Raw genomic sequence first — 24,267 nt, forward strand, 5'->3', positions numbered from 1 at the left:
TACAAGGCAGTCCATTCTATTTAAGGAAGGTTCTAATGACCAGAAAATATGTGTCCCTTTATTACTCAGAAATTTACTTCCCTTCAAATTTGTGAATACATTTCTAATCCCAGAGTGTTCTCTTTTAACTGTGGTTTCTCCAGTTTTTTTATGCATTAAGAGTTCTGAGTTTTGTTTTTTTTTTTATGCATTAAGACTTCCCTTCTCTGGATGCCTCTTTAAATGTGATACTCAATGTAGTTTTTAAATGCACATTATCCAGTGAGAAAAATAGTTATGACATTGCTCTGACCTGACATTTTATACGCCCTTCAAAAATCCATTAGTAGAAGTTAGCTAGCATCCTCTTTTCTACATGTGAATTCAAATGAATTAAATTGTGTCATAGAAAAATTTACCTATTCAATTGGGAATCAAGAGACCCAAGTTCTTCTGGTATCAACAGTGTAACCAACTCATTCAGAAAGATACCTGACTTCTCTTGACTTAATTGGACTCATATACTAGATGCTTTTAAGAATATTTCCAGTCCTTAATTAATTTAATATAATATGCTAGATTATGAATTCTTCAGTGACTGTTTTGGATCCTTGCTTAAGGTTACTTCTCAATAGCTTTATGGATTTGAGTGCACTGAGCTTTCAGAGATATTTTTGAACTATTTATTGCACCACTTAAGTTTAGCTTTTGGCCCTCTGGACACAGCTGGGAATTACTTTTGAAGAGGAGACCAGGAAATCTTTCAACCTTTAAAGATAAACCTTATCACATGGTGGGTATGCCCAGGCAAACAAATCTGATGGGGGATGGGCAGCGCTAGATGGAATAGTTAAGTTTTGTCCACGCTATCAGCTCTGACATATATAGGAGTTTAAACTGCCTTAAAGATGATGCATTTTTAGTATGCTTTGTTTCTAAAATTTAGAACTCTCATAAAGTTACCATGTTAGGAGCCTGATGTAAGCTGATTTGAAGTATACTTCTAGGCCATGTGCTTAGTGAAGTCCTATTTAAAACATACTGTTGGAGATTGTTACTAATTGTTGCCCTCACTACATTTTTTTTTTGTTTTACTTAAAAAACAAACACTAGCCGAAATGAACATTTTAATACGTAAGGTTATAGAATATCAAAATTAGTTCAATATTAGAGGTTTGCAGTTTTAGGTTTGTTTTTTTTTTATGTTACAGTCAGGAGGATGGTGTCAAAATAGTTTATCAATCATGGTAAGCAGTCTCTCCTACTTGCCAAGGGTGAATAGACATACGTTAATGAAGTTAAATTAATATGTAGTTTCTACTTGATGATGGTTCAATGATACAAATAATTATACAGTGAAGAAATATTTTTCTTTGTTTACATAATGAGTTTTTCATATAGAATTTTAAAACTTAAAGTCACTGAATGATAATTTAAATTAATGGTTTATTTGTGTTACTAAAGCCCCTCACATCAAACACAAGAAAACTTAATTCATTTTTAAAAGAAAACTATGTTTCAAGTCATATTTGTATCAACTCTGCATTAATAGCAAATATCTCATAAAATGTGCTGGAGAAGAGAGCCATTTGGTGATGTCACTTTTTGTGACAACCCAGAGACTCAGTTATAAGAAACAGAAAAAGAGATTATAGACTTCTTGAGGGAAAAGTCAAATAAATAGATTTCTGCTGAAATAAATTGGAATGATTTAGAAGAGGAGTGGTTCATATTCTTTGCTTTGTTTTATACTCCTGTTGTTCTGCTACCTTGGTTGCTGAGGTTGCTTCAGAACTCATTCTGGACTTGCTTCAGCTTGGAGATTCTCCTGTGTATTACTAATTAGCATCCTACTAACTAGGGATAGAAACTATTTGAGTATTTATTTACTCATTCAACTGATGAATGCCAGTTATGTACCAGGTACTATGCTAGCAGGCATGCATGGGGTTGTCAGCTACAAAATAAATAATTATTACAAAATGTGTTAAGTACAATGAGGGATCATAAATAAGGTGCTGTGAGGGACATTAAAAGGTAAGAAAAAGCCAGTCAAGCTCTACACTATGTAAAAGGGCCAGTTTTTGTGCTTATCAGTCAGAACTCGGATTCATCTCTTCTAAATTATAAATTCCCCTAGCGAAAGAGGATTAATAGTAATACATTATATGTAATTAGGAATAAAGCTGTTAATGGAACTATTTGCTCATTAACATGAATTCATGATGGCAGGTAGATTTTAAAATGTTATTCCCCTTCTCTTTAGACTAATAGTTTCATTATCTGTACTTTCTCTCCAAACTAGCCTTTAAACTTTATTTTCATAGTAGAGGGAAAAAACACAGTTATATCCGGGGGACAGAGAGAGCCGAAGGCTAGTTAGACCACTTTCTCCCTTCTCCTCACCTCATTAAGCAACTCCTGTGTCCTGCCCCAAACTGCTTAATGAGGTGATGAGGAGAAAATGTTCTGTTGAATGTTTTTTAAGCTCCATTCTCAATTGTATTGTTTGAAAAATACCATTATAATAAATTTTCATGCCAGACTTTTGATAGGTGGTTGAAGGAAGACAGTGTCGAATTGACCTAAAAAAAGGTGTTATTGGTATTTTTGAACAGTTTAAAGATTAAAATACTTTAACCCAGGTTGGGGGGCCTGGAAGTTGATGTTTGGTAAGGGAGAGAAGTACAGAGTGTGGGAGGGAGAGATTATTTTGCTTATGGTAAGACCTGGGGTAGAGTTTTAGGGGAGGTTAACTGTAACCACATCATACAAAGCAAAACCACAATGAGATGCCACTTTATTCTCAGTAAGATGGCTAAAATGAAAGACAGGCATTAACAAGTGTTGACCAGAATATGGAGCAGTTGGAACCCTCATACATTTCTGATGTGATTGAAAAATGATGCAGCCACTTTAGAAAACAGTTTGGCAGTTCCTCAAAAAGTTAAACATATAGTTACCATATGACCTAGCAATTCCATTCCTAGATATATATTGCCCAAAAAAGGAAACCACATGTCCACACAAAAACCTGCACATTTGTATGTTTGTAGCCACATGATTCATAATAAACAAAAAGTGAAAATAACACAGATATCCATCAGTTGATTAACAGACTAACAAAATGTAGTATATCTGTACAGTGGAATATTATTTGGCAATAAAAAGGAATAAAATGCTGGTACATACTGTAACATGGATGAATCTGGAAAATATATTAAGTGAAACAAGCCAGTCACAGAATTGATTCCATATATATGACATGTCATATATATTCCATATATATGACAAATCCAAAGAAACAAAGTAGATTAATGGTTACCAGGGACTGGGGGAGGGGCAATAGGATGTGTACTGCTAAAGGATACAGGGTTTCTTTTGGGGATGATGAAAGTGTTCTGAAATTAGATAGTGGTGATGGTTATACAATTCTATGAATATATTAAAATTACTAAAGGGGTGAAATATCTCAGTATAACTTTTTTTAAAAAGTCATTCCTGGGCATGGTGTTATCATTTAGGTGTAGCTTAATTGAGTGTTGGGAGATGTCTTTTGCATATTGATAATAAAAAGTTATATTCAGTCATGAGATAAGGACCCTGGCCTTTTGCTCCTTTTGTAAGAGACAGATTTTCAGTGTGAATCAAATAGTAAGTAATTTTCACTGAAAAAACCATCATTTTGTATTTAAATACATAAATTTTTGTGCCAGTTAGTAGCAACTTTTTGTAGACAATTCAATCCCCTAGGTCATATTGAAAGACTTAGTTAGCAGTGGGTGTTTTGTGTTTTGTTTTTACTGTTTTAAGACTGACAGAGTTGGCCTGTTAGTTTGTGTTTTTAGAAAAGCATTCATTTCTTTTAATTTTACAGTCTTAAGTACCCTTGTAGGTATGGGGGAAAAACCTAAAATTTGTTTCTAAATGTTATAAGCAAACTAATATAGCCATTCTAACATGTAACCATGTAATATCTGAAACTTGATAAAATATTAGACAAAGTAAAAAGGTGCTTTCTTGTGTTGTGGGAGATTTGATGTGAGTTATTATTTTAAAAGCTCAAAATAATTTTCTGATTTTAAATTTACACTTAATGAGGTTACTAGGATTGAATTTATTATCTCGAAGTCTACGATTGATTACCACATCTGTAGTACTTTGTAATATTCCAAGGTTGAAGATACAAATTATGCAAATCTAAAATTTGTGTGAAGTTTGAAAATTCAGATGTTCAGAATAAAATCTGGAAAGAACCCGTGGTGATGACCTCCTTTGTTTTTGAGAAGGTCGTCTCTTCTTTTTCAGTAATTGCTGAGTGTATGATTTGCTACCATAAAGCTGTCAGGACTGATCGGTTATGAAAAACTTGAAACAGTTACTATTTCATAGTTCAGGCAGCAAAGGCTGAATTTAAAATGTAGCATTTTAAAAAAAAAATTTGTCATATTTTAGGGATTTGTTTTCTCCTTTACCTTTTAGAAATTTTGTTAAAACTGGAAACATTGAGATTTTGGTAGTTGGTCATGGAGGGGAAGAAGGTGGTAATGCAGTTCTTTTCTTTTTTAGCTGCCCTGCCCCCTTCCCCCAAGAAACAAAGCTTGTTTTGTTTCTTGCCTGCTTGTGAGGTCTCTGCTGCACCCCATGTGGGTGCACTGCTCTGTGCTTTGTTGAAATGCTTGAGATAGTCAGAAGGTAAAGAACAGGATGCTTCTGAAGAGAAGAAATCCCAGCTTCTGTAGATAAACTCGGTTGTTTGAATTGGTCATTTAAGTGAGCTCTTTATATGGAAGCTTGTAGCACTGCTTGTATCCATAGGTAACAGCATTTAGGTAAACACAACCAAAAGTGCTCACCATTATTAGCCAGAGAGACTATTTCTATTGCATAATTTGTGCAAATTTCTGTTTAATTCTGTGGAGTTCTTACTCCATCTTTTGATACGCTTATTTTTCCCTTTCTGTGGTTTTTAATAGTCAGATAAGCTTAGATTTGAAAAAGACTTTCCCAACCAATTGAGTGTGCCATCAGCAGTGGTCACTGTCATTAATGATTACTGCTAATGGTATCTAATTCTGAGAAACTGGTGGGAAGCAGAGGATATTTACCTGTTTATTTTCATACAATACTGTTATTGTCCAATTAGTTTTCACAAGGAATATTTACATTAACTTGTTAAATGCTATATTACTTAATAAAAATCAGTATGGAAAGCTCAAGAGCTTTTTTAAAAATGTTTCTTAATAGATGAAATATTTAACACTGTATAGCTCTAGAATCTGTTTTGAAATCAATCATATTTTATCATTTCAACACTTACTAATGGGTTATTTCCTAGCAGTTTTTTAAATTTTTTAATTTATTTAACTGCTTGGAATGGAAAACATTTTTTCCCCAGTAGTTGTTTGCACTAGGCCTCAGTTTGTGAGATGGTCACCATATGTGATAGATACTCAGATCAGTCCCCCAATTCATATTTAACTCATATGATTGAACCTGACATAGCACAACGTAAGAAAACATCTCTTTGGGAAAATAAATATGTTGAGGGAGTGCCCTATGGGAATGCCAAGAACATGTTCACCAAAAGAGAAGGATCCCTAGGGAGGTTAAGCTAAGGCTCAAACTCCCCCACCTATTTTTTTCTGTTTAGATCTTACAGGAAAGATAAATATGCATATCTTTATGAATCATAGAATACTTAGAAACAGTGAGTGGCATGGTGAAGTGGAAGGACGGGGGAGGGAAGGTATGGGAATTCAAGCCAAGATGATTATCTGCAGGACTGGTAATCTTAAAGTTTAGAAAGAACTATTCGGAAAAGGGAGGAGGCTAACATTTTTGGAGCATCTGTTGTATTCCAGGACTATAATAGATGCTTTACATATTACTTATAAGCCCCACAGTGATCCAAAAGGGTGATGTTAATGTCTGCAGGTATAGCTGAGGAAACTGAGGATTAGATGAACCACGAACTGGTGTGCCCAACTCTAATCATGGTTTGTTTGACTCTAAAGGCCATATTTTTTATATCATACTATGAGGCCTGTCAATTGTGCATCTAATAATGTTGGTGACAGGAAAGTATAAGCAATTGTATTAAATGAGGTTATTGATTGGCAAATCTTAGCCATTAAAATTTTTTGGCTTTTTTTCTACCCATTCCCCTGTAAAATACTAACTATAAACTGTAATTATTAAGGTTTTAGCCATTTATTCTTTGTAAAGACATTTTATAAATGTGGGGTGTTTTTGTTTTTGGTCATAAAAGAGATTAATAAGGCTTTGAACAATATGAAGCAGCGAGTCATGTTTTTTTTGACATCCCTTCTCTGCTATGCCAGACAAAACATTTAAAAGAGATAACCAGAAAGACTTAACTGGGATCATAAATTTAGAAAAAGTCTCTGCTGGTCAGAAAACAAAACCACACAAAGCAGTGAGCAAGGGCAGGGCTAGGGACCAGTCAGCCAGTCAGGATATCAGGAACTCAAAGTGTTAAGAACAAAGACAGAGATACATGAAACACTCTCAATGGTGAAAGCCAGGCGTGTAGCCGTCTGCCCCTGACCTGGTACAAAAGCAACGACTGACCACATGTCAAGTCACAAATTTCAAGAATCAGTATACAGACCAGATTCTTTTAACCACAAAGCAATAAAATTAGATCCCAATAATAAAAAGTTAGCTTCAAAAAAAATATGGCTTGCTCTACCAGCTATTAAACATATAGGTTATAATTAAAACTGTGGTACCTAATAGGAAATTAGTTGAATGAAATACTATGCTATTTTTAAAAGAAAATGGCCGGGGGGAACCTCTATATACTGCTTTGGAGTAGTCTCAAGGATATGTTATTAGCAAAAAGGCAAAATGAAGTTAAGTATTAAGAGTATGCCACCATATATCTAAGAAGTATGCTACCATATCTGTGTGTTTGCTTTGATTTTTATAAACGGAATAAACAAACTGCTAGGAGCAGTGGGGAGTGGCAAGTAAAGCCAGTGTCTGAAATTCAGAAGCATATCGCCACAAGTGAGCCTGTATATTGAGTTGGCCGAGTCACACAGAAAAGAATTATTTCAGATGACACTTAACCACAGTGATTTGGCTGGATACACCTAATGAAATATCTTAAGGACCAGACTTTTAATAATCATTTTGTTGATCATAACTTTAATAATCGGTCGTATGTTATTTTGAAATACTTGCATATGTATAGAAGGATAGTACATATTAATGTTATTGGAAGCAAATTTTTCAGCATTAGACAGAAAATATAGTTATAAGATCTAAGAATCTAAGCAAAAACCCGAATGATACATATTGTGATTATTTATGGATGAAATGCTGTATTATTTGCTTGAAAATAATTGAGGGAAAAGTCGATGAGAATAGATGAAAAACAAAATTGGTTATGTATTGATCATTGGGAACCCGGATGATGACTACATGAGGATTCATCATCTGTATTATTTTTTCTGCTTCTCTATTTGTTTATGGAAATTATTTTTAAAAATTTAAATGTATGCTTGAGAGCATAAAAGTGTACTCCTTAGTAACTCATGAGTTAAATGGAAATCACAATAGAAATTACAGATATTTGGGGTAGAACAATCATGAATTTTACGTACTATTTCAACTGTATGACACGCAGGAAATACTGTACTTAAAGGTAAATTTATTGACTTAAGTGCTCTAAGAAAAGACTTAAACTAAGTAAGTTCAACTCAAGAAATTAGAAAAAGAAATACAGAAAAAATTGAGGGGAAGAGTAAGAACAAAAATACCATCACCTTATATAACTATCTCAGTAGGTTGACTTGAACTAAGGCATGCTAGGAGAGAGTTGGTCTGTAATTTTCCTTTCTTCTAATATCCTTGGTTCTATATCAATGTTATGCAGTCTCATGGAAGAGTTGGTCAGTCTAAGGGGAAATTGGTAGGATTTCTATATTATCATATATTAAATAGTTAAATATCTGCGTCAGTGAATACTTAACTGACTTAGAAACATTACAGTGTTTTTTTTCAGCACAAGTTTTGTGCAAAGATGCTGGACTAGGCACTGAGAATATATACACAATTAGGATACTCTCCCCACTCCTGTGGCACTCCAGTCTAAGAGCAGATGCAAATTTGTAAATAAAAAATTACAGTCATGTGAGAAATGTCAGTAAACAAATGTCCCAGGGCAGTGCCCTGAAGGAAGATGATTCTTAATGCACATGGCAGACTCTGGGGAAGGCTGGGGAGGTTTGGTCAAGTAGCCTCCAAGAAGAGTTGGCATTTACCAAGCAGCCTCTGTGCCTTCAACAGAGGACACGTGAAAAATCACCAGAAGGAGTTTGCCACTTGGCTGGGAGCCAGTATGTCATGAGAGCTGTCAGTGAATGTCATTTCAGATTTTGGTAGCAAGGTTCATTAGAGAACGTGATCTGTAATTTTTCTTTGTTTTAATGTCCTTGTAAGGTATTAGGGTTATGCTGGTCTCAAAGGTGTTGTGGAGTTTCCTTCTTTGCTGTTCTCTGGAAAAGGTTTTATAAGATTAGTATTATTTCTTCCTCGAGTGTTTGTGAAGTCATTTGGGCCAGAGGTTTTCTTTGGTCAGTGTGTATTAAACATTTAGTAGAAACAGTGACCTGAAATTTCACCTTAAAATGTTGAATATGTGTCTGAAAAGGTGATACATCATTCTTATTGCCATTTTCACATAATAAAACTTCCATCTGTTCACCAAGGTTACCACAATCCACAGTTTGGTCAATGTTGTATCAGTGAGAGAAATTCACTAGTGTAGGAATCCAGTCTGTTTCTAATTGTCAAATGGTATATTCTATGTTCAACTAAAAAAATAACAATGACTACCTGAGCTGTTGAATGAGACCAATCTATGCCATCCAGATTCTTTTTTTTAAATAAATTTATTTGTTTGTTTATTTATTTATTTTTGGCTGCATTGGGTCTTCCTTGCTGTGTGCAGGCTTTCTCTAGTTGCAGTGAGCAGGGGCTACTCTTCATTGCAGTGCACAGGCTTCTCATTGCGGTGGCTTCTCTTGTTGCAGAACACAGGCTCGAGACACACGAGATTCAGTAGTTGTGGCTCGCGGGCTCTAGAGCGCAGGCTCAGTAGTTGTGGAGCACGGGCTTAGTTACTCCACAGCATGTGGGATCTTCCCGGACCAGGGATCAAACCCATGTTCCTGCATTGTCAGGCCGATTCTTTTTTTTTTTTTTTTTTTAATTTATTGATTGATTGATTGCTGCATTGGGTCCTCGTTGCTGTGCTCAGGCTTTCTCTAGTTGCAGCGAGCGGGGGCTACTCTTCGTTGTGGTGCACGGACATCTCCCTGCAGTGGCTTCTCTTGTTGCAGAGCATGGGCTCTAGGCACGTGGCTTCAGCAGTTGTGGCTCACGGGCTCAGTAGTTGTGGCTCATGGGCTCTAGAGCGCAGGCTCAGTAGTTGTGGCACACGGGCTTAGTTGCTCTGCGGCATGTGGGATCTTCCCGGACCAGGGCTCGAACCTGTGTTCCCTGCATTGGCAGGCGGATTCTTAACCACTGCACCATCAGAGAAGTCCCATCCAGATTCTTGTAGGCTTAATTTATTATGAGCATGCATCAGATCATTTAATCTACTTGATTTATTAGAGTTATATTTAAAGATTAATAATCTTGATGAGCTTTAATGCTTAGGATGCTTTGTCTCAGTTACTTTGAGAGATTTATTTTAAATTAAATATATATTATATTTTATAATAAGCAATATATTCACATTATTCAAACTTGAAAAGTTATAAAAAATGTCTCTCTTGAACTCGGTCCTCTAGTCATCTAGTTCCCCAGGTCCAGAACCAACAGATGTTAATTGCTTCTTGGCTGTCCTTCAGTTCAGATTCTCTGGATATGCATGTAATATATGTTCCACCTGTCCCCTTTTTTTTTAATACTATCTATTCTGTACTATGCTTTTAACTTAGTATGTCTTAGACTGTTCCATGTCACTGCCTATTAGAGTTACTTGTTTCTTTTCTCTTATGGCTGCCTTGCATCCTAGGATAATGACGAAGATGACTACAATAATAATAAATTAATGTAACCATTGTACTATTGGTGGATTTTTAGGTTATTTCTAGTGTTACTACAGAAAAGGCTATGTTGAATATCCCCAGTTGCTTTTGAATAACTAAATATCCTTTTTCTTGCTAGTTTTTTAGGATAGATCTTCTGTTTCATTTCAGCCATGAACCAGAGAATCAGTCAGAGTGCTCCAGTGAAACAGCCACCACCCCTGGCCCCCCAGAGCCCTCAGGGAGGAGTCATGGGTGGTGGCAATTCCAACCAGCAGCAACAGATGCGGCTGCAGCAGTTGCAGATGGAGAAAGAGAGACTGCGACTGAAGCAGCAAGAACTGCTTCGGCAGGTGAGGCCACAGGTTAGAGACCAGCCTTCCACTCTTGGGGTTTTGTTTTCCTACATAAAGTTGGGTGTGTTTCATTTTGACATTTATTAGTTACAGAAGAATGTTGTTTCTCTGAAACTAGAGTGACACAGAAACATTCTGTCCAGCTTTCATCTTAGTTTCTAGTTTCTTAACTGGCCTTTGATCACATAGGCTATAACTTGTAAACCTGTATCACAAAGAGATGTTTTGGTCGTATTCATTGCAGTCAAGCAAAAATCGAAGGAAGCAAGGGTGCTTTTCCTCAAATATACAGGCATACCTCGGAGATATTGCCGGTCAGTTCCAGACCACCACAATAAAGCAAGTATTACAATAAAGTGAATCACATGAATTTTTTGGTTTCCCGTTGCATATGAAAGTTAATGTTTACACTGTACTGTAGTCTATTAAGTGTGCAATAGCATTGTCTTAAAATAAACAATGTAAATTGTTTATTGTAAAATTTAATGTAAATTTAAATAAATTTAATGTAAAATTAAATACCTTAATTTTAAAATACTTGATTGTTAAACAATATTAACCATCATGTGAGCCTTCAGTGAGTCATCTTTTTGTAATAGTAACATCAAAGATCACTGATCACAGATCACCATAACAAATATAATAACAATGAAAAAGACTGAAATATTGTGAGAATTACCAAAATGTGACACCGAGGCATGAAGTGAGCAAATGTTGTTGGAAAAATGGCTCTGATAGACTTGCTAGACACAGGGTTGCCACAAACCTTCAGTATGTTTAAAAACAAAAATTGCAGTGTCTGCAAAGTGCAATAAGATGAGGTATGTCTGTACATGGAATTGCAGACTACTATATATCTGAGGATTTCACTAAGGGGGAAACTCTGGGACATCACTTGGGGAGAAACATCTTTTACTTTAAATGAATTATTTGTCTAGGGGAATACACAATATGATATTTCTCAAATGATAAATGTTTCAGTATTGCTGAATCTAAGATGTTTTATTTAAAACAATACAGGCTATCCCAAGTTTAGAAGATCCCACAGTGCTTTAAAATTATCTACTTATGGATATTTTTTCATGTTGGGATGGGTAGTTTCTAACGTTAGAGAGCTGGAAAACTTTACGACCATTTTTATCAGTTTTCTTTCAGAAATACTGTTGGTCTTTATGTGCTATAAGAATATATAATCCCTCATCTCAAAATGAATTTTTACTTTATCTTATTTCAGAGTGATAAAATCTAAGTTCAGATTTTGGGAGTGTGATCTTCTCAAAGCAGTATATTTTTAAATTTTTATGTAAATATTTTGGATAATAAACATGATGTGATTTTGAAAGTGTACAAAAGGTAAACGTACAGTGAAAATGAAATCTCCTTTTCCATTTCTCTAGTTCTCTTTTCTGGTTGTAAGTAGCTATCAGTTTCTTGTATTTTTTTTTTTTCCCCCAGAGACATTCTCTCTGTTTGCGAACGTGAAATATACATATCTGTACTATTTTTCCTCACCTAAGTCATAGCATACTAAGTATAGGCATTAAAAATATCATTATACTCTCCATTTTTGTAGTCAGGATGCAGACATTTGAACAAGGTACTTTTTTTTCATGAGTGTTATATTTTAATAGTGTCACGTGTTAATGGAAATACATGAACTTGATACAGTCTTTGAACTCAGATTTGGGATTTGAAGAACTAGTACCTAAGAATTAAACTAAGCCATGGAATCCCAGACAGGCACACCTTTAAACTGTTTGTGCTATCAGTAACCTGCCAGTGTAATTCTAGTGTGGTTGGCACCAAAGTGAGTAAGAAAGATGATGCCAGCATATGATGTCAAGAAGTGGTCTTGAAAGAAATATTCCCTCATCCGCCTTTAAGAAGGTAGAGAAAGGAAGCACATTAACAAGATTAATGTATCTCTGATGGACTTTTTAACATATTACTATAAAGGAAAGATATTTTTCATTTAAATAAAACTTTATCATCGGAACAAGGTAGCACCATCAAAATTATAGTTATATAGCTCTTAGAAGAAATAAAGCAATTTAAGGGTATGTTTTACGCAGACTGTTTTCATTTTGTTGTTACTGAGTACTAGATGGCGTATGCGTATATAATTTCACATATGAATTAAAGACTACCAAAAAAAAAGAAACCTTATTAATAAGAAAGGTTAAAGTCTGGGAATGGGCCATCCATCATTTTGTTGTTGCCGTAGATCAGCTCTCCCCCGCCCCCTTCCCGCCCAATGGGCAAAATGCTGCTACTTATAAAATTCTTCATTCTAAAGAATTTTTCTAAATCTTATTCTCACTCTTACTCTGGGTGATGGGTCCTAGACAGAATAGTTTCCTTTAAAGGTAACTTCTTTATTTCTTCTTTACCACCTACTGTGTTGTCTTTTCTTTTGTTGAAGTGACAGATCTGCTCTATTCTTATACTAATGGTGTGTTTTCTAAGATTTTTTGGTTTTGTTTTTTAGCAATCAGTATAAATTCAGTATATCTTAAGCCTTTTGGCTTCCTGTGAACTTCTTCCATTGATAGTTTCTCTTATCACTGAAGCATCAAATTATATTTTTCCTGCTTCATCTAATATTCAGAAGTAAAGAACCTACCTGACCAATATCCAGTTTTATTTGAACCCTGACACCTAAAGTCTTACTGTCCTATCCTCAATGCTGTTTAACACTTCTGAGGTTTCCATTTGTTATGTGGCGACTCCGTTGGCTCCTGTCCTCAGTCTGCTTCTTCTTGGGCTAGCTTGGGAATTCTGTGCTATGGTGATATGTCTGGATACAATTTGTAAGTCAGCCTACACAGCCAAACCATGTGGCTTAAAGTAATTTTTATCCATCTTATTTTTCACTCTTAGGCAATGCGGAATATCAATCCCAGCACAGCAAATTCTCCAAAATGTCAGGTAGGCTCTTATCTGATGTTTTAGCATTGAAAACAGATATTAAATTAGGAAAGAGAAAAACTTGTGCTCCAGGGGCCTGTCCTCACTGAAGATTAGCCCAGAGTAACTTTGAGGCATCTTTCTACCATGATACTTAAGTTAACATTGCTGTTCCCAGAAAGTTTACACTATCTGCTCCCTCCCCACTCCTCCCAGAGTAGTATTCAAAACTCCGTCGAGGTCTTTTTTTTCCCCACATTTGATATGTAGTATATACACCCTGTCAGCCTTGAAGTGTGCCTGATTTTTTATTTGCATAGCCTAAAATAGTACTTACAATGATTTATAGAGGTTAATAATTTGAACAGTAACAAAGGTAGTACAGGTTATTTACTTGGGTAGGCTACTTTAGGAAATCTTATTAAGAATTATAATCATACTACGAGGAAAGGAAAAGTTTCTTTTAGTGAACACTCCAAAGAAAGAATATTAAAATTATCAGAAGAGCAAAGGATCTACCTGAGTACTGTTTTGGGTTTCTTTGTTGGCTTTTATCAGCATTCCTCCCTGGTGAACCCAAAGGAACACTGGTTGTGAAGGTACCTTATTTAGATGGAAAGATTGTGGCCATTTTTTCCTTCTATAACATAGGCACTTATCTGACTCATGGAAAGAATCTCATTCTTGAAACCAAAGAGATTCTGTTTGTTCAGGGTTCACAGATTTGAAGGAATTAGGAGCTGGGGGATTATTGCACTTTTCTCAGATTGCCAGAAGCAACCATGAAACACCTCATATTCTGTGGAGCTCTTCTGCACTAGGCTAACAAGTGCATTGTGTTAGAATGAGCTGTGGAAGTGTGGGAATTGGCAGAACTCCACTCATTTTAGATACTGTTAACTGGTCCATTTGGAGCACCAGATAGAATCTTCATAGAGACCAGTTTACTTTGTGAGAGGAAAAACTCTATTCATTGTCTCTCTCATAAATGCCTCCTTTAATCAAGAAATCCAGGGAATAACTAATGAACGTCATCTTTGCTAAAGCAGAGCAGACATTCTTACAATGAGGACCTCTAATACCACATTTGACTGGGAAGAGCACTGTAGCATTGGATCTTTATATAAAGTGAAGACATTTTTCCTTGCTTTTTCTCTGAAGTGTTTCTTTTATTTGTAATAAATGAAGTAGAAACATAGGAGCAAAAATTAATTCAAATGAGATTCGGAATCAAGCAAAAGGTTCTCCATGTTAAAGTGTTTTGAAATTGTTTCCTTTTTATTTTTTCCTACTAAGATCTTAAACTTTAAATTTGATAAGTAATTAAATACCTTCAGGTCTTTATTTCTTACATCAGTATAAGTGTAAACAGTTGCTCATTAAAATTATCAGGAGTTTTTAGATACTTCTTTTAGTAGTAAAGCTTCAGAAAAGTTAAGGTTTGTAAATTGAATTTCTATTAAATTTGTATGGTATTAAAATTACAGAGTTGATTCCTTAGATTTGTCTAAGCCAGAGCAGAAAACCTGAAAGAGATAGGTTTTATAAAAGGTTTTTTAAATTTAACTTTGCATATGTGGATAATAAAATACTGCCTTGTCATATAAGATTCAGTTGTCAATGTATTTACCTGGCACAATTGTGAAAATGTATGAAATTCCAGTATAGGGCTAAATTTGGAGTTGCTCAAATACCCAGAATATGGTTGTATTTGTATCAAGCAAGTATCTGTGTTTTTCTCATCCTACATATTTTCTAGATTATCTTAAGGTAGGTGCCAGGAAAGATTCCACAAAGAAGGGTCATATCTTAAGTGAAGATGCCTCTAAATAAGGTTACCAGGATAATCAAGAAAGCCAGAAAGAGCTTTCCAGTCTCAAAAAACAGGAATAATGAAGAAAAAGGGATGGATCCATTCAATACTTGAGCGCAAGGCACTCCTGTTCAGTGCTGTGGGGGGGTTGGGTTCTGTTTGTTGTTTGTTTTTACTTTTCTAATAGAAATCAGTGCAGATAAGTTAACAAGCAACATGAAACCAGTGGCATTGTTTTGTAATTATATACCACATTTGCTGTGGGAAGGCACCAGACTTCAGAATGTTCACAAATTACTTGTTTCAAAAGCTATCCTTAAGTACTTCTGCATAGGTTTAACAAAACCTGTCTGTTGTAGAATTTCCTGGTCTTATAAACTACTGTCAGTATGGGTGAGGTTAATACAAAATTCTGAAAAATTGAGACAACTTTAAAGGGGTTAGTATATTTTCTTAGTTAAAAATGGAAATTATTGCCTTAATTTGTTAGCGTTTGTTGGCAGAATTTTGGAAAAATTTGTCCTCATAGAGCTTTAAATTTTTAAATTTCATTTTGATTATTCACTATCTTTCTTTCTAAAGCAATTTCTGGTCTCAGAAGAAAAAAAAAACTTTTTAAAAGTATAAACATCGTCTTTGCTCCATGAGATTGAACATGTATGGAATGCTCAATTTTCTCTGTATAACTCTTACTAATACATCAGTTTCTCCTCTGTGACTGGAAGGAGACCTTTGAGAGAGTGGGTTAGGAATGCATCCCAGCTTCTGTTTCAAAGTCTTTTGAAACTAACACTTTGAGGAAAGATAGTTCCCCCTGAGTGTGAATGTTTTTACCTTCTCTTATGCTTAAGAATGTGGTTCTTAGTACCTGCGGTTCCCTAATACCTATGAGATCAAGCCTAAACTCTGCAACCTAGCTCATTTGTGGTCTGTGGTCAGTAGCCTTCTTTCTCTCTCTCAATTCTGGTTAAGCCAATTACCTTCCTTCAGCCAAGTGCACTCCTCTGCCTTGTTGCCATGATTCCACTCATGAGCTTTTCCCCATAAGGAGTACCTGACTTTTCCCCTTCCCTTTTACTGATAAAGATTCTCCATTTCCTTCATAAGGCCTAGGTCAAAACGCATCCCCAAGTGCCCTCATCAGAATGCTTGAAACGACCCAGAAAATAGAAACAAGACTGCTGTGTATAGATAGCTTATCTCTGAGCAAATAATTGCTTTACTCTTCATAGAAATTATAGCTATAAATTTTTTGCAACTAATGAATATTGTGTAGTCGCCATTCCTATGGACAGTAATAAATACACACCAGGGTCAGTTACTGGGTTAATGCTGGATAAAACCCACAGTATTAATGTTGAGGATATTGTACTACACTGTTAGCCCGAAATGGTGAAGAGATTCAGATGTCCATAGTTTTAGTCAAATAGAGCAAAATAGTACAGGACCCCTGTTCAGAGCCATGTGAAAATAATCACCACAGTTTTTTTTTTTTCTGAATTTAATAATAGCAAAGTTTTGGCTTTTTTTTTCCCTCCAAACTCTTTTATGTTAGCAGATACTAGAAAAGCTTTTTCAGAATCCAATTAATACCTTTTCCAAGTTTATCTCTCTTCTTTTTGAAGTCCTAATATTGAATAAATCATAGATTCTAATGATTCTGTGAATCATTCTATGAATTTGAATCATAGATACACATGTTTTTAGTCAAAAAGGTTGTTCTGAAGTTGAAGATACTTTGGCAAATGGCACAAATATTAAAAAACAAAAAGCATTCTAAACATTGGCTAAATGTTTTAATAACTTCCAACATAATTAAATATTCTGTGAATGTTTAAAGCTGTGTTGGAAAATGGGGTATGGCAAGACCTATCTTGAACAGTTGGAAGAAATGGCTTTTTGTTTGTTTGTTTTTAAAATTGTTGACATAAACTGCTGTTACTAAGACAAACTGTTTAAAAGATGTGTATTTTCAGAGTTATTCTTCATTTCTAAATTTGGATTTCTAGTTCGCTAAACTAACCTACCTTAAATAAATTGATTAGGTTGGAGAGGGGGGACCTTCATTTGTGTGCCATATATTATCCAGAAATGAAACACTCTTACATAGTATTTGCTGAAGATAAAATTGCTTTAAGAAAGTAAAGTTGACATTAGCTTTACAGAATTTTCTATAAATGGAATCATAACTTTTTCACCTTAGCATGATTATTTTGAGATTCATTCATGTTGTATTTATAGTTCGTTCCTTTTTATTGCTAAGTAGTATTCCATTGTAGGGATATACTACAATTGTTTATCTGTTCACCTACTGATAGATATTTGACTTGTTTCTAAATTTTGACTTGTGTAGACATATGCTTCCATGTCTCTTGGATACTCTAAAGAATTTAATAACCTAGAGATATTCTAAATGTTTCCAGACTACTGACTTCTTCTACTGCCTTTCTCCTTATTTTTCTAAATGATGTGAACCAAAGCATCAGTTTTATATGGAGCCAAAATACTTTACTACCAGATATATATTATCTTAAAGTATCTTTTTTACCCTATGAGAAATGATACTCCTATTTAAATGAGAGAAGGGAAATACAAAAAGGACCAATGGCTCATGGCTGGATCCTGAGTCCATAAAAGTCCACTATGTGAACCAGGCAAATCATGTTTTCCTTTATAAACCATCCTGGAAAGTTCCCTCCAGACCAAGCTGGGACCATCAGTTTTACTTATAGTTGCAGATAGCTCTGACTCCACATGCGTCCCAGATTAGCTAAGATTTACAAGCTCAATGGGAAAAGCCACCACATTTTTGTATTATTACAGAAGAAAATGAGCTAAAAATATTTGCTTCCTTTAGAAAAAGTCAAATACTCTAAAAGAACTGTTTGACCTTTGAAATACAGAAGCATGATAAATTTTGGCTGAATTTCCTATAACTTGCTTACTTCTCCATTTTTGAAAGTCTGTCAAACTGTTTATTCTGACTACCTTTGGGAAAAAGAGAAGCTTAACGAACTTGTATTTTTAGCTCAGTATTCTAATATTAGACATTTGTTCAGGATAAAAAACTCCTTAGAGATAGACATAACTTTCAACATGAAGTGTTTCAACTGAAATCAGTTTTTGTAGACAATCCAATTATGTCCCAAGGCTGATTTTTAAAACACCTATGCCAGATTTACTCAATTGCAAAATGATGTTCATATTCATCCAAAATGTGTTTTGACAAAATTAATTTATTGCAACAGAATGGGTTTATTCTACATAGGTACATGTAGATATATAGAGGATTTTTTTTTTTTTTTTTTTTTTTTTTTTTTGTGGTACATGGGCCTCTCACCGTTGTGGCCTCTTCCGTTGCGGAGCGCAGGCTCACCGGCCATGGCTCACGGGCCTAGCCGCTCCGCGGCATGTGGGATCTTCCCGAACATGCACGACCCCGTGTCCCCTGCATCGGCAGACGGACACTCACCCACTGCGCCACCAGGGAAGCCCAGGAATTATTTTTAAATGCATATAATGGAGAAAGTTTATATGAAATATTTTTGATTAAAAAATTCAGATTATTTAAATTCATTTCATACTTATCCATATTAATTATTTTTCTCTAAAATCACTGGCCAAAACTCTGTACAACTCTGAAACAAATTTTAAATATTTTACTTCTAAAATTATTAATTTTATGCAGTGTGTTCACTTTCACATTTACAATCCTTGGCTAAGGATACAAGGAATTACAAAGCTTACTCACAATGAAACCCATGATTTAACTATTCCTCACTGGCAGCAGGACAGCTTAGGGAGGAGCTCTTTCAGTTAGTTCTGACTCCACATTCACTCTCCTTCAAAGTCTGACTAGGTAAAGCATGGAGTAGGATACTTTCGCAGATTTCCACATCTCTATGTGGGGGTGTGTGTGCATGCATGCATGTGTGTGTGTTTATGTGGAAGTGGATGTTACTGTTTTTATATTCAGTTGAACTCTGAACTTATTGATACATGTTAAGGGGAGGGGGAAGTTGGCCTGTTTTCCTACAAAATACATATGGTTTTCCTCCCCAATTTTTGACAATTTCCTTAAAATATCAACAGAAATGTTTCATCTTATTGAACCCAGTGAAATAAATTATGTTCACAGATGAAAATATTAACAAAAGAATTAATTGGGATTGACATATATACACTGATGTGTATAAAATGGATGACTAATAAGAAAAGAAAGGAAGGAAGGAAAGAAAGAAGGAAAGAAAAGAAAGAGATGGAGAAAGGGAGGGAGGGAGGAAGAAGAAAGGAAGGAAGGAAGGAAGGACGAACGAACGAATGCCCTGGGGAGGGGGCTACCAAGTAGTCAAGTTTAGTTAAAGTAATTTTGTTTCTAGCAAATACTGAGCTATGTAAGAATATATACCCATTTTTGGATGATGTATGTGTAAGTTATTATATATCAATTATACCTCAATAATACTTCAAAAATTACTTCTAATCAACCCTGGTTGGTTGGTGTTGGGGTTTTGTTTGTTTGTTTTTCCTGTAACTAGAAGTTTCAAACCTGAGCTGAATATCCATACCTGGTATATGGGTTCTATAATCTATGTATATGTTATTTATATCATTGGCCTTACCACATTACGTTTGTTTTCATGCCGTATTCTTCACTATTTGGTTGATAATGCTAACACCGTCCTACCACCACCACCAGTAAATAAAGTGGCACTTTTTTCCCCTTATTCCTTTCAAGTTCAGTTTACATGAATCTCTAGGTTAGTTACTCTTAGTCCTGGCTCAAATATGGATTTGATGAGAAGTATTTCCATAGCCTTTCAGGGGGTTGGCTGTCTTCTTAGGCAACTTGTAAACATTGGCCTTCTTATTCACATCTCTAAATTACCTTTCACTGTAAATGTGGATAGTTGGTTCTTTACTGTCTGCTGACAGTAGAAATTCAGTTGTTAAACGCAGCAAAAAGTAAAAATCTGATAGCTTCAAACAAGCAATGTGGCAGAATTCCAAGTAGCGAGAACATGGAGATTTTGCACATAACAATTAGCTTTAACTTCATAAAACCTTGAAAAAGTGGAAACCATCAAAAGGGGTAAAATAAAAGTTGTAAAAACAATATGAAAATTATAGCCAATTTATTAAGTTATTTCAGTAATGATGTATTTGCTTTGTGCTGCAAGGTTCAAAACTAGGTACACAGAAACATGAGCATACATTCCCTAGGCATCAGCCTCATCCAGAGCCTATAATTTTATTCATTTTAAAATTTATTGCTTTTGGGGCTTCCTTGGTGGATAGGACTCCGTGCTCCCAATGCAGGGGGCCTGAGTTTGATCCCTGGTCAGGGAACTAGATCCCACACGCATGCTGCAACTAAGACCCAGCGCAACCAACCAACCAACCAAATAAATAAATATTTTAAAGTAAAATAAAATTTATTGTTTTTAACATCCTTATATTTTAATAGCAACATAAATTCTTCAGAGTATTTAGAAGCTCTTGTTTTATGCTCCAAAATAGTCATTCATTTATTCATTTTGTGCCCTTAAGGGACAGAGAAGAAATAATTACAATATCATGTGTTAAGTGCTAAGATCATGTTACATACATATGCTCAGGGTGTGAAAGACATATTATCTATCTGTCTAATCTAATCCAATCCGAAGATGGAAATGGGATCATTCTGGAGAATTAACGTAGAGAAGGTTAAAGGTTAAGGTGTCTTAAATAATAAGAAAGAAAAGTGTTCTAGTCAAGAGTATATGGAAAGACATGGTACCAAGAGAAAACATTTCATATTAAAGACCTGCAGGGAGTGCACTTTGTTTTAAAGTCACTTCTCACTTTGTAAGGTGAAAAAGGGGGCAAGGGGCACATCAAAGATAGAAGATAGAGAAAACAAGTAAAATGGATCCCCAGAAGCTGCTAGGAGTGTGGGTTGGCCTAGAACAGGAGACAGCGGGAGGGAATCCATTTTCTGAGACTGGAAGAAAAGTTATAAAGGTGATGAATGAAGATGGCTTTGGGGGAGCAGGAAGAGATGACAGGAGGATCCAGAAAACAACAGATTGTTCCTGATGACCTCAGTGTTCTTATTTAAATGCGAGAGAGCTTGAAAAAGGAAAAGCACTTAAGTCAACAGGGTCTTGAGAGAGTGTGCCAGATTTGGAGTAGTAATCATGAGAATGTGAGAAAAAAGTAACCAAGGACCCAAGAAAAAACAAAAAAACAATGAGTGGTACTAAGGAGGGCCCAGCCAAGGCCAAAGACTATTAGTTTATAACAGTCTGGATAGTTATATGATTTTTCTGTAGCATTTCTTAGCAGTCTCAGTATAGAAATGAAGCAAGCACATTTTTAATATTGATTCATGGTTGGAATTTGCTGTGTTGAAATAAAATTATGTGTGTATCAGGAATCTGAAAGGTAATCATGTGTATTTAAAATGATCAGCCCTGCATTTAAACTTGTAGGGAAGGAGAGCCAATAGATTGGAATAGTAGGAGGCAGAAGAAACTGGATGGAAAGAAAAAGTACGGTTCCAGAAAGCGGGATGAGTACATGTAAGATTTCTGGGGAAGAAGTTTCTAAACCAGCTCAGGGTGCGACCGAGGAAGTTAATGACTGAAATACAATGGTAAAGTGGTCAATATCATTGCAATTTAGAGAGCCAGGAATTTCAGCATTAGATTACTGTATAGATTTTGTGCGTGGATGTTGACAGTTCCCGGGTGATAGATGCAGTTGCAATGAAGTGAAACAATGATCATTGTCCCAAACATGAGTAAAGATTGTAGAGGTAGGTTTGGTTTTGGAATAACAAGGTCTTGGCTGTGTAAGTGGGTGATTGAGGTAGGTAGGGATGAAGATCACTGGAATACAGAAATTCAAGGAACTCATGTTGAGTGAATCATCTATGTAATGTATAAGTAATAAGATACAGTGGCATGTCTTAAAATTAATATAATATTGAAATAGTAATGAATATAAATGGTATTATGATACATTTGCAACAACTAGAGCATGATATGAAAATGTTTTCTATTGATGAAAAGTCAAAGGTATAGTAAATACTACTGTTTGTTGCCTATATTTATAATTGAAGAAAATGCTAGGTTTTAGTTATAGGTTAATGAAAATAAAGATGTAAATTTTTTTCTCCATCCAAGTTCACATACCCTCTGCATTCTGTCATGATCCTCCGGTTAAGAAACCCATTTAAAGGATGGGGTATCTAGGAGGCAGAAACCTGAGTAAAAAGAAGTGGTTGTTGCATAGTCTAGAAGTGGTGGTGCAGAGCTCAGAGAATATCTCCACTGCTTCTGGACCCAGTGGTGACTGGGAGTGAGGATGCTGGAGATGGTGTGTGCCTCAGCGAGCAGGCTTGGCTCAGGAAGGCTGCAGGGGGTGAGGTATGAAGGTGTAAGAGTTGGCCAGAGTGAGGTGAACTAGCCTTGAAGCCCCAGGCAAATATAAAGCTGAGGCCTGGAATGTTTGGAAGCACGTTGAGGCAGCCCTTCTGAAATGATCAAGGTAGTAATGGCCCATAGCTTTTGCTCAGTTTCCAGGTAGAATCTTGCTGAGAAATTGTTGGATGCCCCCGAAGACAGTTCAAGATTGAAAAACCTGAAGTCGGAATGAGTTACTTGATACCAAAGTGTAAAACAATGCAGGAGGGCAGTGAGGAGTGTTGGTGTCTTGGTAAATCACCAAATTTTGTTCTTTTGACTTTATTTTTATTACTGGTGCCAAACATATAAAACCATATGAGGGTTGGTGAGTAAAAATAAACTGTAAGAAGAATTCTCTTTTGTAAAGATCAGACTTGCCATCCTACCCCAAAGGAGGGATTTAGGAGTGTCTGCCAGAAAAGGAAAATACCAAAAGGAAGCTAAGTAGTTAAGTATATATGTTTTGGGGTTAATAAGACTAATTAAACTTTCAGTTTATATAATTTAATGTTTAATCACTTGAAATGGATAGAAGAACCTGGTCCTTCTGATTGGGAAACTCATTAACTTTTAGATGTTAATACTTCAGCTTTATACGTACAAGTTTATTACTTTAAACCTAACGATAACTTTGTTAATCAATAGATTGATTCTGTTCATTTGTGTTGATTTTTTTTCTAGGAATTAGCTCTCCGTAGCCAGTTACCAACACTGGAGCAGGATGGTGGGACTCAAAATCCAGTATCTTCTCCTGGGATGTCTCAGGAATTGAGAACAATGACGACCAATAGCTCAGATCCCTTTCTTAACAGGTTGGTAAGAGTTGCTACTGGCCAACATCTGAAAAAGATCATAGTTTTAAGGTGATTCTCCTTAGTACTTGTAATAAGCTGTTTGAACATCTTTGTGGGCCAAAAACCATAGCTGTAAATGAATCTCTCCATAAATGGCTAGTACAATAAAACTTGAGGATTAAAAGCTGGCTCATGTGAGAGGAAATGAGCTGTTCAGACTTGTAGAGGGGATACTTATTCACAGTCACGTGTTTGCTTGTGCCTATACTGTTGAAAAACAGTTACTTGCAGAATCATGAAGGAACATGTGAATGCCTTTCTATAAAAGCAAATGAACTGCATCTTAAACCTACTTAGGGCTGCATTGTAAGGATCATTAGAAGGAATTTTCCACGTAAGTGTTCAGCCTGAGAAGTTTCACTGCAGGAGCACTGTAAGGCCTCATGTTCTTAAGGGCTATAGGTCAAGGAGATAAAAAGTAAGGTTGTGCCTCTTTCAAATAATGTATTAATATTAAAGAGTATTGAAAATAACATAGTTTAAGGATGATTTTTAGTGAGTTACCACAAATCTTGGGTTTCAGGCATATTGCAAAGATGTTATTATATGTAGGGAGGGCTATGTTGAAAACTGCAAGCTGAGACAGAACATATTCTTTGCCTAGAAGGCCGTTTAAAATTAAGATTTGACTACAATTCTTTCTTCTAGATTGTCAAATATTTATGGAGTTTCAGCTTTTAAAGTAAGGAACAAATGCTTTCTGGTCTTTGCTTTTGTTTTTTTTAACCAATTTTAAACAGTGTACTTTTTAAAACATTTAAAGGTATTTTTGTTTAAGAAGGCTATAATGCTACCCTTTCAATTCTCACCAATTGAATTGAAAACATCCTGATCCTA

At 35.5% G+C, this 24,267-nt stretch overlaps 1 protein-coding gene across 12 annotated transcripts in view; it reads left to right on the forward strand.

Moving 5' to 3' along the window:
* YAP1 (Yes1 associated transcriptional regulator) overlaps nt 1-24,267 on the forward strand; it is a 108,399-nt gene that overhangs the window by 75,846 nt on the left and 8,286 nt on the right. For 3 of the 12 annotated variants that reach the window (XM_033412097.2, XM_012538086.3, XM_012538084.3), the window contains 3 exons: nt 10,221-10,414; nt 13,286-13,333; nt 23,258-23,388. In XM_033412097.2, coding sequence (XP_033267988.1) covers nt 10,221-10,414; nt 13,286-13,333; nt 23,258-23,388 — 373 coding nt within the window. The remainder of the gene's footprint in view (nt 1-10,220; nt 10,415-13,285; nt 13,334-23,257; nt 23,389-24,267) is intronic. The other 9 variants (XM_033412098.2, XM_012538087.3, XM_004283354.3 and 6 more) reach the window with 3 other exon arrangements.

This window comes from Orcinus orca, chromosome 8 (genome assembly GCF_937001465.1).
Source record: "Orcinus orca chromosome 8, mOrcOrc1.1, whole genome shotgun sequence".
Taxonomy (NCBI): domain Eukaryota; kingdom Metazoa; phylum Chordata; class Mammalia; order Artiodactyla; family Delphinidae; genus Orcinus; species Orcinus orca.